The following is an 18,289-nucleotide window of genomic DNA, read 5'->3' on the forward strand; positions in this document are numbered from 1 at the left end:
CATAAGCTAGTACATTAGACATCGTATATGTGACCACATGACTGTATGAAACAAATTTTAGATAACTGCATAAAATACCACCCAGATATAAATTTTGAACTCTGTAGATAAAGCAGTCCCATTTTTTGACTTTTTATCATGCGACCACCTGAAACAAGTCATAGTAGGTAACTATCTGCACAAATATCTATGAAAGGGCAGAGTACAAAATGTTTGTACCTTTCCTATCATCAAATAGGTTTGAACATGTATATACTGAAACTTTATAATTGTGAAGCAAACAGAAAATTTTAAAGATAATTGGACTTGGAAAAGTAGGTTAAGATTTAGCAGAAAAAAACCACAAAACAACAGAAAATTAAAGTCAGTGAACAACATCTTTAGAAACAACCATTCTGTTACGTAGAACTGGATACCTTAAATATTCTAAAAGAGTTGTCCTCCTTTAGAAAGAGAAATAAAGGTAACAGTTGTCAAGAACGATATTAAACCTAGTTAAGTAAAGTTAAAGCACTGGGACATTGTTGCAAGTGCTTCGAAACAAAGACATGTGACAGCTTTTTAGAAATGGTGACTTTTTAAAGGTGTTGAACTGTCCAGAAATGTGACCCCTTCCTGCAGTCTTAGTTTGAATTGTCTCGAAGGATATCAGTGCAATCTTACGAAGTCTGATATTGTATAATTATCCTGGAAGAAATCATATGCCAGTACTTATTATAAATACTTGGGGACGAAAACATTGCAAATCTACTGACGATTAAAAGGCAACCTTGTTTAGGCCTTTTATTTTTGATCTTTCGGTTTACGGAACCGCCGCTCAAAAAAACGTGTTTTCAGAAAAAAAAATAAAATTGAAAAAAACGTGATTTTTTTATTTCCTCCGCTATGACATGAAAGCTTGCAGAAGAAAAAATGCATCGCGTATTCCAAAAAGAAAAAAAAAAGTCTCGTTCTTCGAATATCCGTCACGGCGAACGAGTCAAATCAACATTAGGAATTCCTATAATTCTATTTTTAAACTTCATATCTTATGCATGACGTAAACGTCCAATTAAAATTTCCGATATATACTGCGCCCAATCAACATGCTTGTTACGCAATTTACGAAACGTTTAAAAATGGCTGCGCCCAGGCTGTATTATTTCCAAAGTTTTGAAGTAATTTTAATGAAAATGCAAGAACATTCAAAGTTGCGACGTAGTGCTTTCCTGAAAAAATGGCCAATTGTCGGTGATATGCAGTCTGTATTTAGTATACAACTACGTTTATGGTAACTGCCGTTCCAATAGCGCAATGCTTATTACGGTGATTATATGCACCGCTTATTACGCGAACTTGAAAGCATTTTTTCCAGAAAAATATCATTTAAATACACAATGATGACAGTACTTTTGTTTGGTGATATAAACTGGTACAGGGGACATTAAAACTGCGTAAGCAAACGTTTAGCCTGTACAGCTTTTTGGCGTCCAGTAACCTATTTTGTTTATAAGTTATGAATTACGTATTTTTAGCTCGACTATTCGAAGAATAGTCTAGCTATTCTACTCACCCTGGCGTCGGCGTCGGCGTCGGCGTCACACCTTGGTTAAGTTTTTGCATGCAAGTACATACAGCTATCAATTAAAGGCATATAGCTTTGAAACTTATTTTTTCTTTTTCTAGGTCAATTACCAACCTCTCTGGGTCAAGTCCCATAACTCTGACATGTATTTTGAGCAAATTATGCCCCCTTTTGGACTTAGAAAATTTTGGTTAAAGTTTTACATGCAAGTTACTATCTCCAAAACTAATGCAGGTATTGATTTGAAACTTCACATGTGTCTTCGGGGTTATAAAACTAGTTGATAGCAGCAAGTCCCATAACTCTGACTTTCATTTTGGCCAAATTATGCCCCCTTTTGGACTTAGAAAATTCTGGTTAAAGTTTTGCGTGCAAGTACATACAGCTATTTCCAAAAGGCATATAGATTTGAAACTTATTTTTTCTTTTTCTAGATCAATTACCAACCTCACTGGGTCAAGACCCATAACTCTGACATGTATTTTGAGCAAATTATGCCCCCTTTTAGACTTAGAAAATTTTGGTTAAAGTTTTACATGCAAGTTACTATCTCCAAAACTAATGCAGATATTGTTTTGAAACTTCACATGTGTCTTCGGGGTTATAAATCTAGTTGATAGCAGCAAGTCCCATAACTCTGACCTTCATTTTTGCCAAATTATGCCCCCTTTTGGACTTAGAAAATTCTGGTTAAAGTTTTGCGTGCAAGTACATACAGCTATTTCTAAAAGGCATATAGATTTGAAACTTATTTTTTCTTTTTCTAGATCAATTACCAACCTCATTGGGTCAAGTCCCATAACTCTGACATGTTTTTTGAGCAAATTATGCCCCCTTTTAGACTTAGAAAATTTTGGTTGAAGTTTTACATGCAAGTTACTATCTCCAAAACTAATGCAGATATTGATTTGAAACTTCACATGTGTCTTCGGGGTTATAAAACTAGTTGATAGCAGCAAGTCCCATAACTCTGACCTTCATTTTGGCCAAATTATGTCCCCTTTTGGACTTAGAAAATTCTGGTTAAAGTTTTGCGTGCAAGTACATACAGCTATTACTAAAAGGCATATAGATTTGAAACTTATTTTTTCTTTTACTAGATCAATTACCAACCTCACTGGATCAAGTCCCATAACTCTGGCATGTATTTTGGGCAAATTATGCCCCCTTTTAGACTTTGAAAATTCTGGTTAAAGTTTTACATGCAAGTTTCTATCTCCAAAACTAATGCAGATATTGAATTGAAACTTCACATGTGCCTTCGGGGTTATAAAACTAGTTGATAGCAGCAAGTCCCATAACTGATATGCATTTTGGTCAAATTATTCCCCCTTTTGAACTTAAAACTCTTCTGATATTTAACCTTTTTGGGTAATATTTTCCTGCTTCTGGGACAATATTTCGAATAGTCGAGCTTGGCTGTCTTACGGACAGCTCTTGTTAATGAAATTATTGTACGTTATATATTAACATCAGATTAATGTTGATTATAGATGTAATTACTATCTTTTCCAATGTAGCTGTGCAGTAGATGTGGCAAGACAAATATTGACTAACAGAATTTTCAAAGATCATTGCAAAGATGAACTGTTAATTATTGTGTTACATTAGGCCTATTCATAAAATAAATTAACAAATACCAAGAAAACCATATGAGGAAAGGCAAGGCTTCCAGTTAACAGACATAGGCTAGGTGTCTGTTTACCAGATGGCTAGACACTTCCTATTCCTAACACTTAAAATGATAATTGCTTATTAGGCACAGTGCAGTGTCAGAGCTTTTTCAGGGGGTTTTGGGAAAAAGGCCCCTGGTCATATTGGGAATTTTTAATGCGGTAAATTGTCAAATTTGGGAAAATATACTGACAAATTAAGTGGGTTTTTAATTAATATATATTAGTTGAAACCTTCAGTTTCAAATTTTACTGGTAGACAGTATCCCCTTGTGAAATTTTGAGATTTTTTTTTTTCAGGATTGTGTTCCAATATTGCCTAAAAATACAGTAACTCTTTATTTGTCATGCTAAAATTTTTGTTTACAGTTTGTTTTCACCAAAGTCATAACTGAAATTATCCAAAAAGTAGAATGGCAAAGTGCGTGTATTTTCGAGTGTAAAAACTGGGTCGCGAAAATATGTGACAATTGATTTTAATGGTATAAGAACTATCTGTCAACATGTTTTGGGTACTTTATTCAATTAATATTTGTGTTTTTATGCATTTTGAGAGGTTTTTGCATACAAATCATATATTTCTTCAGCAAAATCTTGTAATTATTTTTGCCGAGGTTGCAGACGGCCATGTTACTAAAAATAGAAACGAGTTGGTTTTTCCAACATTTTGTTTGATTTACTTGGCAAACAAAACTAATTGTGCAAGAGTATTATTGAAAAAAAAACAGAAAGTAACTTATTTCAGTTGGGAAATATTTCATTGGATTGGGATTTTTTTGCTCCAGATTGGGAAAAATAGAGCATATTTGGCATTGGGAATGGGGCCGAAGATCGGCCCCGTGAGGTAGGGTGAAAAAGCCCTGAGTGTATGCTGTACCCCTAAGTTTCAGACTGGGTCCATAAACAGCCAAGATGCTTGAAAGCTGCTGATTGTAAAATCACATATCCATGGTGACAGTGTTGTTCAAATGTGGGGAATATTAGATTCTTCCATCTGTTGTTTTAACAGAAGGTATTAATTTCAGTCAGTGTTTAACATATGACTTCTATGTCTCCAATCATTTAGTTTGTGAGAATATAAGCAGTTTTTATGTATAGTACAGTCCTTTCAAGAAAAATGTTACAGCTACCTGCCCAGCTGTATATTAATGTAATTTCACAGAAATACCAAGACAAAATATTTTCTCAAGCTGCTATGACAAGCCCCAAGGCTCATTTTTAATCAAATATAACCAAGGTCACAGGTATATTTGCAGGAAAAAGCATCAGAAGTGGGAAAGAAGATTATAACATGCAGCCTGTGTGATGTTATGTAGAATTTACCCATATTCCTTTCAAAGGTCCGTTTCCTACGGAAAAAAAAAATTCTGATTCTGTTTTTTAATTTTATTTTTTTTTCCCTCCTCCTACGACCATGTGTCATCCTGGCGGTTCGTAAACCAAAAAATAAAAAAATAATGGCCTTAAAATAATATTTCTTTAGAATTAATTGTACCCTTTATTGATATTTCAGCATCACACATGAGCTAGAAAGTAAAGTTAAATCAAATTGAAGTGCATATGTTTGTATTTTCGGGAAACAGGTGTGGATGTTTCTTCCCCTCCATTAGGATTGCCATCATTTTTCTAATTAAGACATGCAAATAAAAATCATTTATGTAAATATTATGAAAAGGTTGTATCTTTGTCTATAAAATAAATGAAATAATACCTCTTCTATAGATTTAATGCAATATATATGTTTCATTAAAACCCATTACTATGCTACAAACTTCGCCGGATTACATGGGTGCAATTTTATCATTCAGTATCGTTTTGAAATACAAGGCACGGTGTCATGATAATTCCAGTGCTAGATTTATTTGACGGCCTCTCGAATAACGACTCCCATAGAACACTTTTTCCTAAATGAATTGATTTTCCACAAAAATTACATGCACACACAATGTGAATAAGAGGTTAAGATAGTTTGTGATTGCTCGGTGACTGTCGTCTGACTGTCTGTCTGTCTGTCAGCATTTACCTTTTGTATGCGATAGAGGCTATATTTTCAATAGATCTTTATGAATTTTTGTCAGAATGACAAACTTGATGAAATCTAGCAAAGTTTGAAAATTGGTCATCTGGGGTCATAAACTGAGTAACTAGGTCAAATCAATGAAAAACTTTGTGTATGCAATAGAGGCTGTATTTTTCAGTTGATCTTCCTGAATATTGGTCAAAATGATCACCTTGATAAAATCTAGGCCAAGTATCAATTGATCTTCATGAAATTTTATCAGAATGATAGCCTTGAAAAAATCTAGGTCAAGATTGAATATGGGTCATCTTGAGTCAAAAACTAGATCGCTAGATCAAATAAAAAAAATACTTGTTTACACATTAGATTTTTGCTCCAATTTTAATGAAAATTTGTCAGAATATTTGTTTCCGTGAAATCACTAGGTCTAATATGTTTACACTGTTATTGTGTGTTTCTCAGGTGAGCTACCTAGGACCTCTTGGCCCTCTTGTTTTGGTCATGTGAAAAAACTTTTTCATGTTACAAAATACTTTCAGATCATGTGACAAAAACAGGTGCTTTGGTGTTGTTATAAAAATAAAATTTTGATTAAGTATTCCTGCAGGAAATGAATGTGAACAAATTCAGTGCAACTTTGTTTAGTTACCAATGATAGATCTACACAGATGGTGCTGAAGTACTTTTTTGTAGGCTTTTTTTATGCCCCCACTTTACGGGGGTTGGGGGGGCATATAGATTTGCCCTTGTCCGTCCATCCTTCCGAGAATGTTGTGTCGCGCCTAGCTCCAAAAGTATTTGATGTAGAGTCACAAAACTTCACAGGAATGTTGGTCAGCATGTGTAGTTGTGCACCTGGGGTTTTGCGTCCGGATTCATTCAGTCTTGTAGGAGTTATGGCAGCTGACTTTGTAAAAATTGGTCATTGTGTCGCGCCTTGCTCCAAAAGTATTTGACGTAGAGTCACCAAAGTTTACAGGAATGTTGGTCAGCATGTGTAGTTGTGCACCTTGGGTTTCACGTCCGGATTCATCCAGTCATGTAGGAGCTATGGCCCCTGACTTAGTAAAAAATTGGTCATGTTAATGTTGTGGCACGCGTAGCTCCGAAAGTATTTGACCTAGAGTCACCAAAGTTTACAGGAATGATGGTTAGCATGTGAAGTTGTGCACCTGGGGTTTTGCATCCGGATTCATTCAGTCCTTTAGGAGTTATGGCCCCTGACTTAGTAAAAATTTCAAATTGCTTTAACTTCCTTTGTAATAAATTTATATTATTGAAACTTTGCACATGTCAATTTTATGTCAATGTCTTGTATGGTATATTCATGCCAAGTTTTATCAAATTCTGTACAAGATTTAGAAACTAGCATTTTAATTCCAGACTTCAAATGTTGATAAAAATCTGTCACTTAATTGTTGAAATGTAGGAAGAAGATTGATAGCATCTTAACACAGCATTTTTACTCTCAGTTCCCTTCCAGTTTTATTTAAATGTTTTAGAAACATTTTTTTTCATAAAGAAATGAAGTCTTCTCTTCTATATATATCATGATAAACACATTCAGAGGTGCTTTACATATAACAAACGCAGCCACACAGGGTGCAAAATACATCCTCTACTAATGCAAACACAGAGCGATCTGACCAGAGGGACAGAGTGAGATAAAGCTGTCAGAACAGATAGAGAGAAATCCTTTTTAAATACAGGCATGTTGGCTAACTTAGCCTAGCTCTTTGCGAAAAGACAGTCTGGTTCTTTAACATGCCCTATATAAAGCACCGGTACATGCGAAGCCATCTTTCCTGGGAAGAACCAGTACAGGCCTCTTAGTTAGGTGGGAGACACTCAAGAGCATCTCAGAAATTTCCAGTGCCTGGACTGGGATTTGAACCCCAGACCTCTGGATTGACAGTCAAGGGTGTTACCACCAGACCATCAGACTACCCATCTTCTAAAGTCTGCCATCAATTGGAATAGTTTAACCCATGGAACTCCATTATGTAGGCAATCCGCATCAGTTTCTTCTAAGTATTCATGAATTATCTGTATTTTCTCCACTTTTCTGCATAATTATTCTATGCACAAAACAACTTTACATGATATGAGCATAGGGTTTCCAGTCAATAACTTAAGTTCAGATTGACTTTCTGTTACCAAATAAGAAACCCTGATTCTGCACCATCCAGCTTCCTGTACCAAACATCTGCAGTTTAACTCGTGTGTGTGTGTTTTTTCAGTACATCTTCCTTTATATACATAAACACTAAATTAGTCATTAATTTTAAAACCAGATAGCTAGCTTTAGTATTTAGGAGGTTTTGACAGATACCTGAGTATCTAAATACTGTAAATTGAATATATGACGCAGTTTTTTTACGATTTTTTTCAAAAAATTTTCTCAAAAGGGTGCGTCATATATACCAAGGTAGAGCTTCAAACATTTTTTCCAGCTTGAAAACCTGAAAATATCGGCGAAAATCGGACAATTTTGTCAACTGTCATGTGTTTACATTTTGGGCCGTGCTTTTTTAACCTCTTGAAGAGCGTTTTATTGGGTGGGTCTAAAAACACGTACGGAACGGAACCTCTGATGATATATGGTAAAGTTGATTTTATTTGTGAGTTTAAATTTTTTTGTATTTGTAAATTTAATTAATAAGTATCGTACATATCCAGAGTACCGGATAATGTGTCAGTTTAATAATTAGGCAAAATACAAAATTTCGCGGTTCCAGGTTGTAGGTGTTTGATCATTAAAATCATTATCTTTCAAGGATGCTCAAATAAATTGCAATTAAAACAGATTGTTTGTTATTTCTTTACTTCCAGCAAATTATTACTGATCAATACATCGGCTTGTACATCGTTAAACAAACACGCTAATAAGCCGCAATTTTTTCTTTTGATGTGCCCATAATTATGAGTTGTTTTTTCACATGTCAGTTAAAGTGTACTAAGGTGTTGACAGCTTGAGAAAGTTCTCAAATACTTTAGAAAGAATTTGTCCATCAGATATTGTCACTGTTGTCTGTAACCTATTATGCAGTAATTGCGTTTTTCACGAGAAATTGTTTTTTTGCATGCCGCTAATGGCCGATTTCAGCTTTCAGACTGATTTGTCTGTCAGATATTGTCACTGTTGTCTGTAACCGATTATGCAGCAATTGCGATTTTCACGAGAAATTGTTTTTTTGCATGCCGCTAATGGCCGATTTCAGCTTTCTGACTGATTTGTCTGTCAGATATTGTCACTGTTGTCTGTAACCGATTATGCAGCAATTGCGATTTTCACGAGAAATCGTTTTTACGCATGCCGCTAATGGCCGATTTCGACTTTGTAAACAACGTTTTCTGACTGATTTTTCGGTGCGTAATATATTCCAATGTAAGCATTTTTCCCAAGATTTTGATACAAGATCGGGGGTGCGTAATATACATGCTAGCGTAATATATTCGAGTTTTTACAGTATGTCATATTCTTGTCTTGTTTTAAAGATTTTTGTCTTATTTTTATTGAAAAAAAATCTTGTTTGTTTTGTGTTTAAAGAGATGATTACAAAGTTTAAAGGGATTTTATAAATGAATTGTTGTCGGCAGTTTTATGTAATTCTATAATCAATTCTTTTGCAGTCTGTTTAAAAACCAAATGAATAGAAAATACTATCCAAAACACAACTTTGTTTTATGATGAATGTACTAAACTATATAATGATACTTGTAACCATTAATATATGTATGAAAAAATTTTTTTTTAGATTATCAAAGAATTTCGTAAAAGTAAAGTGGAATATTTTACAGTAGAATTTTTAGTTTTTAATTTGAGTGGTAATGGATGATGAAGATACTCCATTCGCTATAAAGTTGTGGTTAGTTTTTGTTTCATATTTTTATAGACAAATCATCATCATGTGTTACCTTTAATAAGACATGACATGCCGGTACTTCTGGCTGTTATATTTTATTCCCCAGTAAATGTAAATTTCATAGTTTTAAATGTCGCCAGTATAGGGATACGCAATGGAATTTAGGGCGATTTTAAATTATGCATGCAGATCTTAATTCCTAAACTGTATCCAAAGTCTATGGCACGACTGCAGTTCCATAGCATATCACCTAAACTGGTCTTTGCTTATGATGCATTCTAATGTAATATCTTATTGAATTTGTTACATGAAGCTGTACAATTCATGTGATTTTGACTGCACACTGATATTTGGGTGCAGGGTGGGGGTAGGGGTATTAAAAAACTTAATCCAGTGATGAGGAAAATAACAGGTGGTCTCTCCACCCAGTTAAATTAACACTATTTATGGTCAAACAGGATGGGAAAAGAGTAGCCTGTATTCAAAAGGGGTCTTCACTGCATGTTCTACTGTATGAGTGTTTTTATACATGGGAGCTTCTCTGTTGTTACACGAATAGGCAGTATTGTAATACATCAGTTATATCAGTTTTGTGGCAATACCAATTGTATGAGTCAGATGTAACACATCAGTTATGCCAGTTTTGTGGCAATAATTGTGAGTCAGATGTAATACATCAGCTATGCCAGTTTTGTGGCAATAATTGTACGAGTCAGATGTAAAACATCAGCTATGCCAGTTTTGTGGCAATAATTGTATGAGTCAGATGTAATACATTGGTTATAGGCATGCAAGTAGCCTGGAAAGCTGTTGATAATATTTATGCTTTGTCAGAAGAAATCATACCTAATATTTATGCATTAAAGATCACTTAATTTGCGCTAATTAGTGTTAATTGGCATTTATCGAGTTTCTGATATTATCAACGCCTGGGGAAATCTGAAGGAGTTTCCTTGTTACTACTGATTATCGATTTTCTATAATTAGTCTAATTAACATGTGATCATAGTTGCGCTTGTTTGAATCGAAAACGAGGCAATGCTGCCGAAATTTCGACAATTTTCGTAGATCACTGGGTCTGCATTAAAATAAAATCTTGATAGCTATGACGCAAATTTAAGTTTATACTGACATATTTAAAAGTTGTTACAACTTTCTAGAAAAGCTATGGGAGGTACAAACTGGTATTTGTCTATGGCCCGGAAATGTTCGGAAGAACACGATTCCGATCTGTTTTTTCCATGAGAATTCCGTTTCTATTTTTAGCCATGGATTATTGCTTTCAGAAGTTATCGTTCTTTATTAAACACCCGCATATTTCGGGTGTAATATAGGTGGCGCTGCGGTCGGAAAACAGGTTTCCCCAGGCTGTCAATTTGCAGGTAGAAAAAAAGTTAGAAATTGGCAGACTGGATTCCCAGGCTAGCATGCAAGTTGTATAAGGATATTACTACTTTTTAACTTTACATGATTCATTGAAGCGTATACCATATATCCCCCCAAAAACGCCCCCCCCCCCCATTGCTTTTTGCAGTATGTAATCTGAGACATGTGCAAGTGACTTGATAAATCTAAGATTTTCTTGTGAATGAACAATTTTTATCAAATTTTGTAGATAAATTATAATGGTGGGTGTTTTACAAGGGGGAATATATTATCTAAACTCGAAACAAAGTTCAGCAATGGTATAATGTATATGTAATTTGCAATAAATTAAAACTTCATAATTATCTATTTTACCAACAGGGCTTTTTACTTTTGTAATAACAGGATTAATCTGAGGTGATGACAGAATGTAAGATATAACATTCATCATTCTGACAATTTTAAAACAGGTATTTTTATGTTTGCAGGTTTACACCACGGGATCCAAACTTGTTCAAGTACTATGAGAACATGCAAGATGCACAATCTGATAAACAAGTGCCTAGTAAGTGAACTCATTGTTATCTCCCTTAGTTACATGTAAATGCACTGGTAAAAAAAAAAAAATCATAAGCCTTTTCCCCCTCACCGAAAATCATTAATACTATCTTGAATATCTGTTAAAGGTCAGCTTTATTTATCAGCCTGAATAATCCAATCAAATCCCACTTCAAATTACAGCAATAATGGTAAGTGACAAAACTATGGGAATTGTTGCATTTTCCATTACTGAACATGAACAGACTCAGTCAAACCGGGTCTACAATTTTCACTGTTTGCCATGTTCTCGGTGGTTCCGAGGGATCTACTTTCCAGATTTAATTTTAAATTATTTGTCCTGTACTTCTACTTTTCTAAATATTGAATCAGTGTGACTACAATAATATTTAGATAGTGCTGGAGGGCATGAATATGATGAATTGACTGAAGTGACATGATGATTGTGCATTAAGATTTTTCAACAAAACAAAAAATTCAGTAATATTTTTCAGTGATGTCTTTTGTCTATTTTTCACCAGATTTGATTCTCCTATAGCCATTGTTCTTGCATCAAAGTGCCACACTGTTTTAGTAGCAAAAAAAACAAAAGGAAGGAAACATATAGTTCTTAAGAGGATTTCCTTAATTTGAGCCACGCCATGAGAAAACCAACATAGTGGCGTTGCGACCAGCATGGATCCAGACCAGCCTGCGCATCGGCACAGTCTGGTCAGGATCCATGCTGTTCGCTTTTAAAGCTAATAGCAATTAGAGAAACCGTCAGCGAACAGCATGGATCCTGGCCAGACTGAGCAAAGTCACTATGTTGGCTTTCTTATGACACGGTTCATATTTATTTTCAACCACTGCATGTGTATGTTAATCTAAACAAAAATCATAAGACAATAATATTATGTACCTAAGTTAGCAGTGTTGATTTTCTGCAAAATTTTGTCCAAGCAATTACTTGGAACTAGGACCTGTCTAAAAATTAACTGGCTAAGCAGCTTGAAGTATTCCAGGTTAATTAAAGTACAATTTTTATATTATTTGATGGGGTCACATCTTAATTACTTGAGATAGATGAAGTTTTAAAATTTGTTTTTTGTGTTTGAAAGGGTACACATTTGCTATTGTCAAAAAGACGCCTGTTTCACTGATGTTTGTTCCAATGTTGGTTATATATGGTAAATATGTCACATAGCTGTAGAGGACTCTTTCTATTAAAGCCCTGCTCCCGTCCTACCTTTTAACCTTGAATTGTCACTGAAAAAGCATGAAAATCCTGACTATGAACTGTGACACCAGTCCTGTCAAAATAGAGTCTATTTTATATAAAATTCTATATGAAATACTGTGGTTTTGCGTGCTTAAGTGTGGCACGTGTCCGTTAACTGTTACCTGTTGTAATCATGGGTTGCATACACACAAAAGAATTTGAATAGCAGCGGAGCAGGGCTTTAAAGTAGACTTTGCACAAGTCATGCAATTCTCCAATGCAGAGACATTAAGGAATACTTTTCAACTAAGATACCTCTTGAAAGTTACATAGCAAAAATGTCCTGATTTATTGACAGAGGTGATACTGTCTTTTGTCAGTTATTAAATCCACTGACTGTCTGTAGATTTCAGGGCACTGTTCTGTTTGGTAATCATCACTTGGGTGTTCCTGTCAAGCTGTCAGCAAAAATAAATGTTACTATATTTTATCTGTCAGTAAATTTATTAATTCCGTAAGTAGATATCAGGACACTATCAACACATTTTTAACAATCAGCGAATTCATATTCTATCTGTAGATTTCAGCTGTCAGCGAGTTCACTTTCTGTCTGTAGATTTCAGCTGTCAGCAAGTTCACTTTCTGTCTGTAGATTTCAGCTGTCAGTGAGTTCACTGTATGTAGATTTTACCTGTCTGTGAGTTCACTGTCTGTAGATTTCATCTGTCAGCAAATTCTTTTTCTGTCTGTAGATTTCAGCTGTCAGTGAGTTCACTGTCTGTAGATTTTACCTGTCAGTGAGTTCACTGTCTGTAGATTTCAGCTGTCAGCGAATTCTTTTTCTGTCTGTAGATTTCAGCTGTCAGTGTGTTCACTGTCTGTCTGTAGATTTTACCTGTCAGTGAGTTCACTGTCTGTAGATTTCAGCTGTCAGTGAGTTCACTGTCTGTCTGTAGATTTTACCTGTTAGTGAGTTCACTGTCTGTAGATTTCAGCTGTCAGTGAGTTCACTGTCTGTGGATTTCAGCTGTCAGTGAGTTCACTGTCTGTCTGTAGATTTTACCTGTCAGTGAGTTCACTGTCTGTAGATTTCAGCTGTCAGTGAGTTGTTCACTGTCTGTAGATTTCAGCTGTCAATGAGTTCACTGTCTGTAGATTTTACCTGTCAGTGAGTTCACTGACTGTAGATTTTACCTGTCTGTGAGTTCACTGTCTGTAGATTTCAGCTGTCAGTGAGTTCACTGCCTGTCTGTAGATTTTACCTGTCAGTGAGTTCACTGTCTGTATATTTCAGCTGTCAGTGAGTTGTTCACTGTCTGTAGATTTCAGCTGTCAGTGAGTTCACTGTCTGTAGATTTCAGCTCTCAGCGAGTTCACTGTCTGTCTGTAGATTTCAGCTGTCAGTGAGTTCACTGTCTGTGGATTTCAGCTGTCAGCGATTTCACTGTCTGTCTGTAGATTTCAGCTGTCAGTGAGTTCACTCTCTGTAGATTTTACCTGTCAGTGAGTTCACTGTCTGTAGATTTTACCTGTCAGTGAGTTCATTGTCTGTAGATTTCAGCTGTCAGTAAATTCTGTTTCTGTCTGTAGATTTCAGCTGTCATCGATTTTACTTTCTTTCTGTAGACTTCAGCTGTCACCAAAGTAAAAACTTCTGTCTGTGTAACCATTCCATTAACAGCTGTCACCAAGCTTAACTTCTGTCTGTGTAACCATTCCATTAATAACTGTTACTAAGTTCAACTTCTGTCTGAGATTTCAGGACACTGTCCTGTTAGGTAACAATCGCTTTATTAGTTGCCAGCGACTTCGACTTCTGTCTGAGATTTCAGGACACCGTCCTGTTAGGTAACAATTGCTTTATTAGCTGTCAGCGACTTCGACTTCTGTCTGAGATTTCAGGACACCGTCCTGTTAGGTAACAATCGCTTTATTAGCTGTCAGCGACTTCGACTTCTGTCTGAGATTTCAGGACACTGTCCTGTTAGGTAACAATCGCTTTATTAGCTGTCAGAGACTTTGACTTCTGTCTGAGATTTCAGGACACTGTCCTGTTAGGTAACAATCGCTTTATTAGCTGTCAGAGACTTCGACTTCTGTCTGAGATTTCAGGACACTGTCCTGTTAGGTAACAATCACTTTATTAGCTGTCAGTGACTTCGACTTCTGTCTGAGATTTCAGGACACTGTCCTGTTAGGTAACAATCACTTTATTAGCTGTCAGCGACTTCGACTTCCGTCTGAGATTTCAGGACACTGTCCTGTTAGGTAACAATCACTTTATTAGCTGTCATGATCAACGACTTCGACTTCTGTCTGTAGATTTCTGGTGTCAGTCAACAATCTGTCTGTATAATATAAATTTCAGGACACGGTCCTGTAAGGTAATCAACACAGAGGTGTTTCAGCTGTCAATAGATTCACATATCTGTCGGTAATTTGATTGTGTCCTGTAGATATTTCCAGCATTGCAGAGAAGTGAACCAGCCTTACTAGATAGTTTTAGCATTTTCTCTAATTCCTAGGAAATATGACAGAGGATACATGCATAGTGTCCAGCTTGAGTATTTTGTCTGTTGATATAGTGCATATTTTTTGACCTGGTGGAGATATTTATAGAAAGGTCATAAATGGGCCATTCTATCATTTAGTTTAGGGTAATCGGCTACATCGTTAGATTTGGTTTCATTCCGTACGAATAAATCCGATATACACAAGTTACCTATTGTTTTAATGGTAAAGTCTGTACTAAAAATATCTTCGCCAGGTCAGAAAATATGCACTATAATAACATTTCATTACTATGTTTAGTAACAATCTTGTTTGCACTTTCATTCAGAAACTATTTCTGTCCAGATTACTGTGGGTGCCAACACTTTTGACTGTCAGTCCAAAGGTTCATGGGTGTGAATCTGAATTTGAAATTTCATAGATAGTCTTTAATGTCTACTGCCCAACTAAAAAAGCTAGTACTGTTTCATCCAAGGAAAGAGGGTATGGTATATACTAGTGCTGTAACACTGGACATATTCAAGAAAGTAGCTTACCTGTTTGCAAAAAGCTAGGCTTAGTAAGTCACACATGTCTGTTTCTGGAAAATTCTCCCTGTCTGTTCAAGGGACTTTCTTCTGCTTTGTCCCTCTGGTCTGATTGCTCTATATAAACCTGGTATAATACAATAATACATAGTGATATACACTCATATTAGGTTGATGAACGAAACACCCCAGTCAGCCATTGCTCTCATATTTAGGACTTATATGATGGTAAATACATGAAATTTGTGATGGACAAAATCAATGATATATGATTAAATATACATATAATACTGTTCCAGGAAATGAAAAGCTATAGATTTGCAGCAAGCTTACCTTTGTTTTCTCTGGGTACAATGAAATTTGATGAATATGCTTTTAATGTCTCAATGAATAATTGAACAATGTCTGCTGTTTGATAGAGCAGATAGCTTTATACCTGTAACTAATCAATGTTGGTCTTACCAGAATTGTCATAGCGATTTGTCAGTGTAAGGTAATTTCGTTAAAAGATAGTTTTGGATGCAAGGTAAGTTCTTTCAAAAGATCATGTTGGATGCAGTGCAATGTTTTTAAAAAGATAGTATTGGTTTTAATGTAATTTCGTTAAGGAAGAAAGTGTTGGATAAATGGTAGTTTCTTTAAAAAGGTAGTGTTGGATTAAAGGTTATGTTTAGTCTTTAAAAAGAAAGAGTCGATTGAAGGTAATATCTTGTCTTTAAAAGGAAAGTATGGATTCATGGTAATGTCTTTAAAAAGGAAGTGTTGGATTTAATGTATTGTCTTTAAAAATAGTGTTGAATTACAGGTAATGACTTAAAAAGGTAGGATTGGGTTAATGGTAATGTCTTTTAATAGAAAATGTTGGATTCTAGGTAATGTCTTTAAAAAGATAGTGTTGTATTCAAGGTAATGTCTTTAAAAAGGTAGTATTGGGTTCAAGGTAATGCCTTTATAATGGTAGTGTTGGATTGAAGGTAATGTCTTTAAAAAGATAGTGTTGTATTCAAGGTAATGTCTTTAAAAAGGTAGTATTGGGTTCAAGGTAATGCCTTTAAAAAGGTAGTATTGGGTTCAAGGTAATGCCTTTAAAAAGATAGTGTTGGATTCAAGGTAATGTCTTTAAAAAGGTAGTATTGGGTTCAAGGTAATGCCTTTAAAAAGATAGTGTTGGATTCAAGGTAATGTCTTTAAAAAGGTAGTATTGGGTTCAAGGTAATGCCTTTAAAAAGATAGTGTTGGATTCAAGGTAATGTCTTTAAAAAGGTAGTATTGGGTTCAAGGTAATGCCTTTAAAAAGATAGTGTTGGATTCAAGGTAATGTCTTTCAAAATATTGTGTTGGGGTAAGGTAATGTCTTCAGAAAGATTCAAAGAGTTTGATGTAAAGTAATATCTGTAAACATCTAAGTGCTGGATTTAAAGTAATGTCTAAAAAAGTTTTTTGAAAAGAGGGTGTTTAGATTTCAAGAGAATTTTTCTACATTGAAGGCTTATTATCATAAAAACGTAATAAAACTTATAGGTTATTTAGCAGTAATTCGGTCAAAAATGTGCTTCCGTGGTGTAGTCGAAAGAAGTCCATAATAAATAGATTCTAATTTTTCCATTTTTGCCAAATGTGCATTATTTTACTGGTGGAATGAATTTCACATGAAATAAGACACTTTTCGTGCTTATATTCGCATGTTTTCATGTTGTTTATGTGAAAACGAAAGTAGGGTGTTGACCTTCCTAAGAAAAAAAAATCTACTGTATAGTAGTCGCAACTTAACCGCAATGGTTGACCTTAGGCTGATTATTCATATCAATTATTTTATTATAGAAATCAAGGTAGCCGTGTATATTTATATGGAATTAGTTTGTATACAGTACAGTATCAAAGTATATATACTAACATTTAATCAGTTAAAACCTTCCAATACACTTATCATATTCACACAAATTTATATTTCCTCTTTCTGGTGCAGCTTGTGATTTACGTACACTCCTTTTCAATAATAGGTTGTGCCTCATTTTGTATTATAATGCAAAGGTCAACCATCGGAGTCAAGTTGCGTCCACTATACATTAAGTGTATTTCACACCTCTTTTATTTTGAGATATAATGGCCAGCGGGGGGCTTGTTTTGCATTTTTAAGAATTCAGGACTTGCAGCTGGTTGTTTTGGACAGGATGTTGTTTGATATTCATGAAAGAATATGTTTACCTTTACAAGTAAAAAATTAAGATATTACCCTATCTATAGTATTGTAGGCATGTCTTCAACAACTGTTGAGTAGGAAAATCTTTTAGATTAAAATGCCAATAAATATAATCCTGAAGCTTAAGGGAAAATTTTAATTTTAATGGTTACTGTAAAATCACTTAATTTCGTGGGCATGAAATTTCGTGGCTTGGGTCAAAACGGCAATTTCGTGGGGATATGAATTCGTGGATTTCAACTTTTGAACATAAAATGAGTGGGAATTTTACTTGTTAGTTGGGATTAAATTTTGTGGGTTGACTCAACCACGAAATTAGTCCCCCACGAATATTAATGATTTCACAGTATCTTATGACAAGGCCATTTTGTACGTTTTTACTTGTGTTATTTTGTGAGGTTTGTTTACCTTTTACAGAAGAGGTAGAACCAGAATTGGAACCCACTGGAGGGAAAATACAGGATAAAGATTCAGGCTTTAAAACTATCTCGGATATCACTAGTAGTCAGGTAAGGCTGTTTCTGACTGTATTTAATATCAGATATCACTAGCAGTCTGGTAAGAATGTTTCTGACTGTATACAATATCAGATATCACTAGCAGTCGGGTACAGATGTTTCTGACTGTATACAAGTAGTCAGATGGGTTTGTCAGGCTATTGAAAGATTCTGTATGACAATCAGGTACTAAATTAAGATTCTGGAATTCAGGTGAGATCAGTCAATTAAAATTAAGAGATGTTAGGAAATAAGTATTCTGAAGATATGAAATAAAGATTTAAGTGCACTGTAGCATTTGTCAGGT

The 18,289-nt window shown here is 35.0% G+C and overlaps 1 protein-coding gene across 11 annotated transcripts in view; it reads left to right on the plus strand.

Annotated features, from left to right (window-relative positions):
* Positions 1-18,289, plus strand: part of LOC123538280 (uncharacterized) — a 196,310-nt gene that overhangs the window by 159,694 nt on the left and 18,327 nt on the right. For all 11 annotated transcript variants that reach the window (XM_053530386.1, XM_053530383.1, XM_053530378.1 and 8 more), the window contains 2 exons: positions 10,977-11,053; positions 17,903-17,994. In XM_053530386.1, coding sequence (XP_053386361.1) covers positions 10,977-11,053; positions 17,903-17,994 — 169 coding nt within the window. The remainder of the gene's footprint in view (positions 1-10,976; positions 11,054-17,902; positions 17,995-18,289) is intronic.

Source organism: Mercenaria mercenaria, chromosome 18, assembly GCF_021730395.1.
Source record: "Mercenaria mercenaria strain notata chromosome 18, MADL_Memer_1, whole genome shotgun sequence".
Taxonomy (NCBI): domain Eukaryota; kingdom Metazoa; phylum Mollusca; class Bivalvia; order Venerida; family Veneridae; genus Mercenaria; species Mercenaria mercenaria.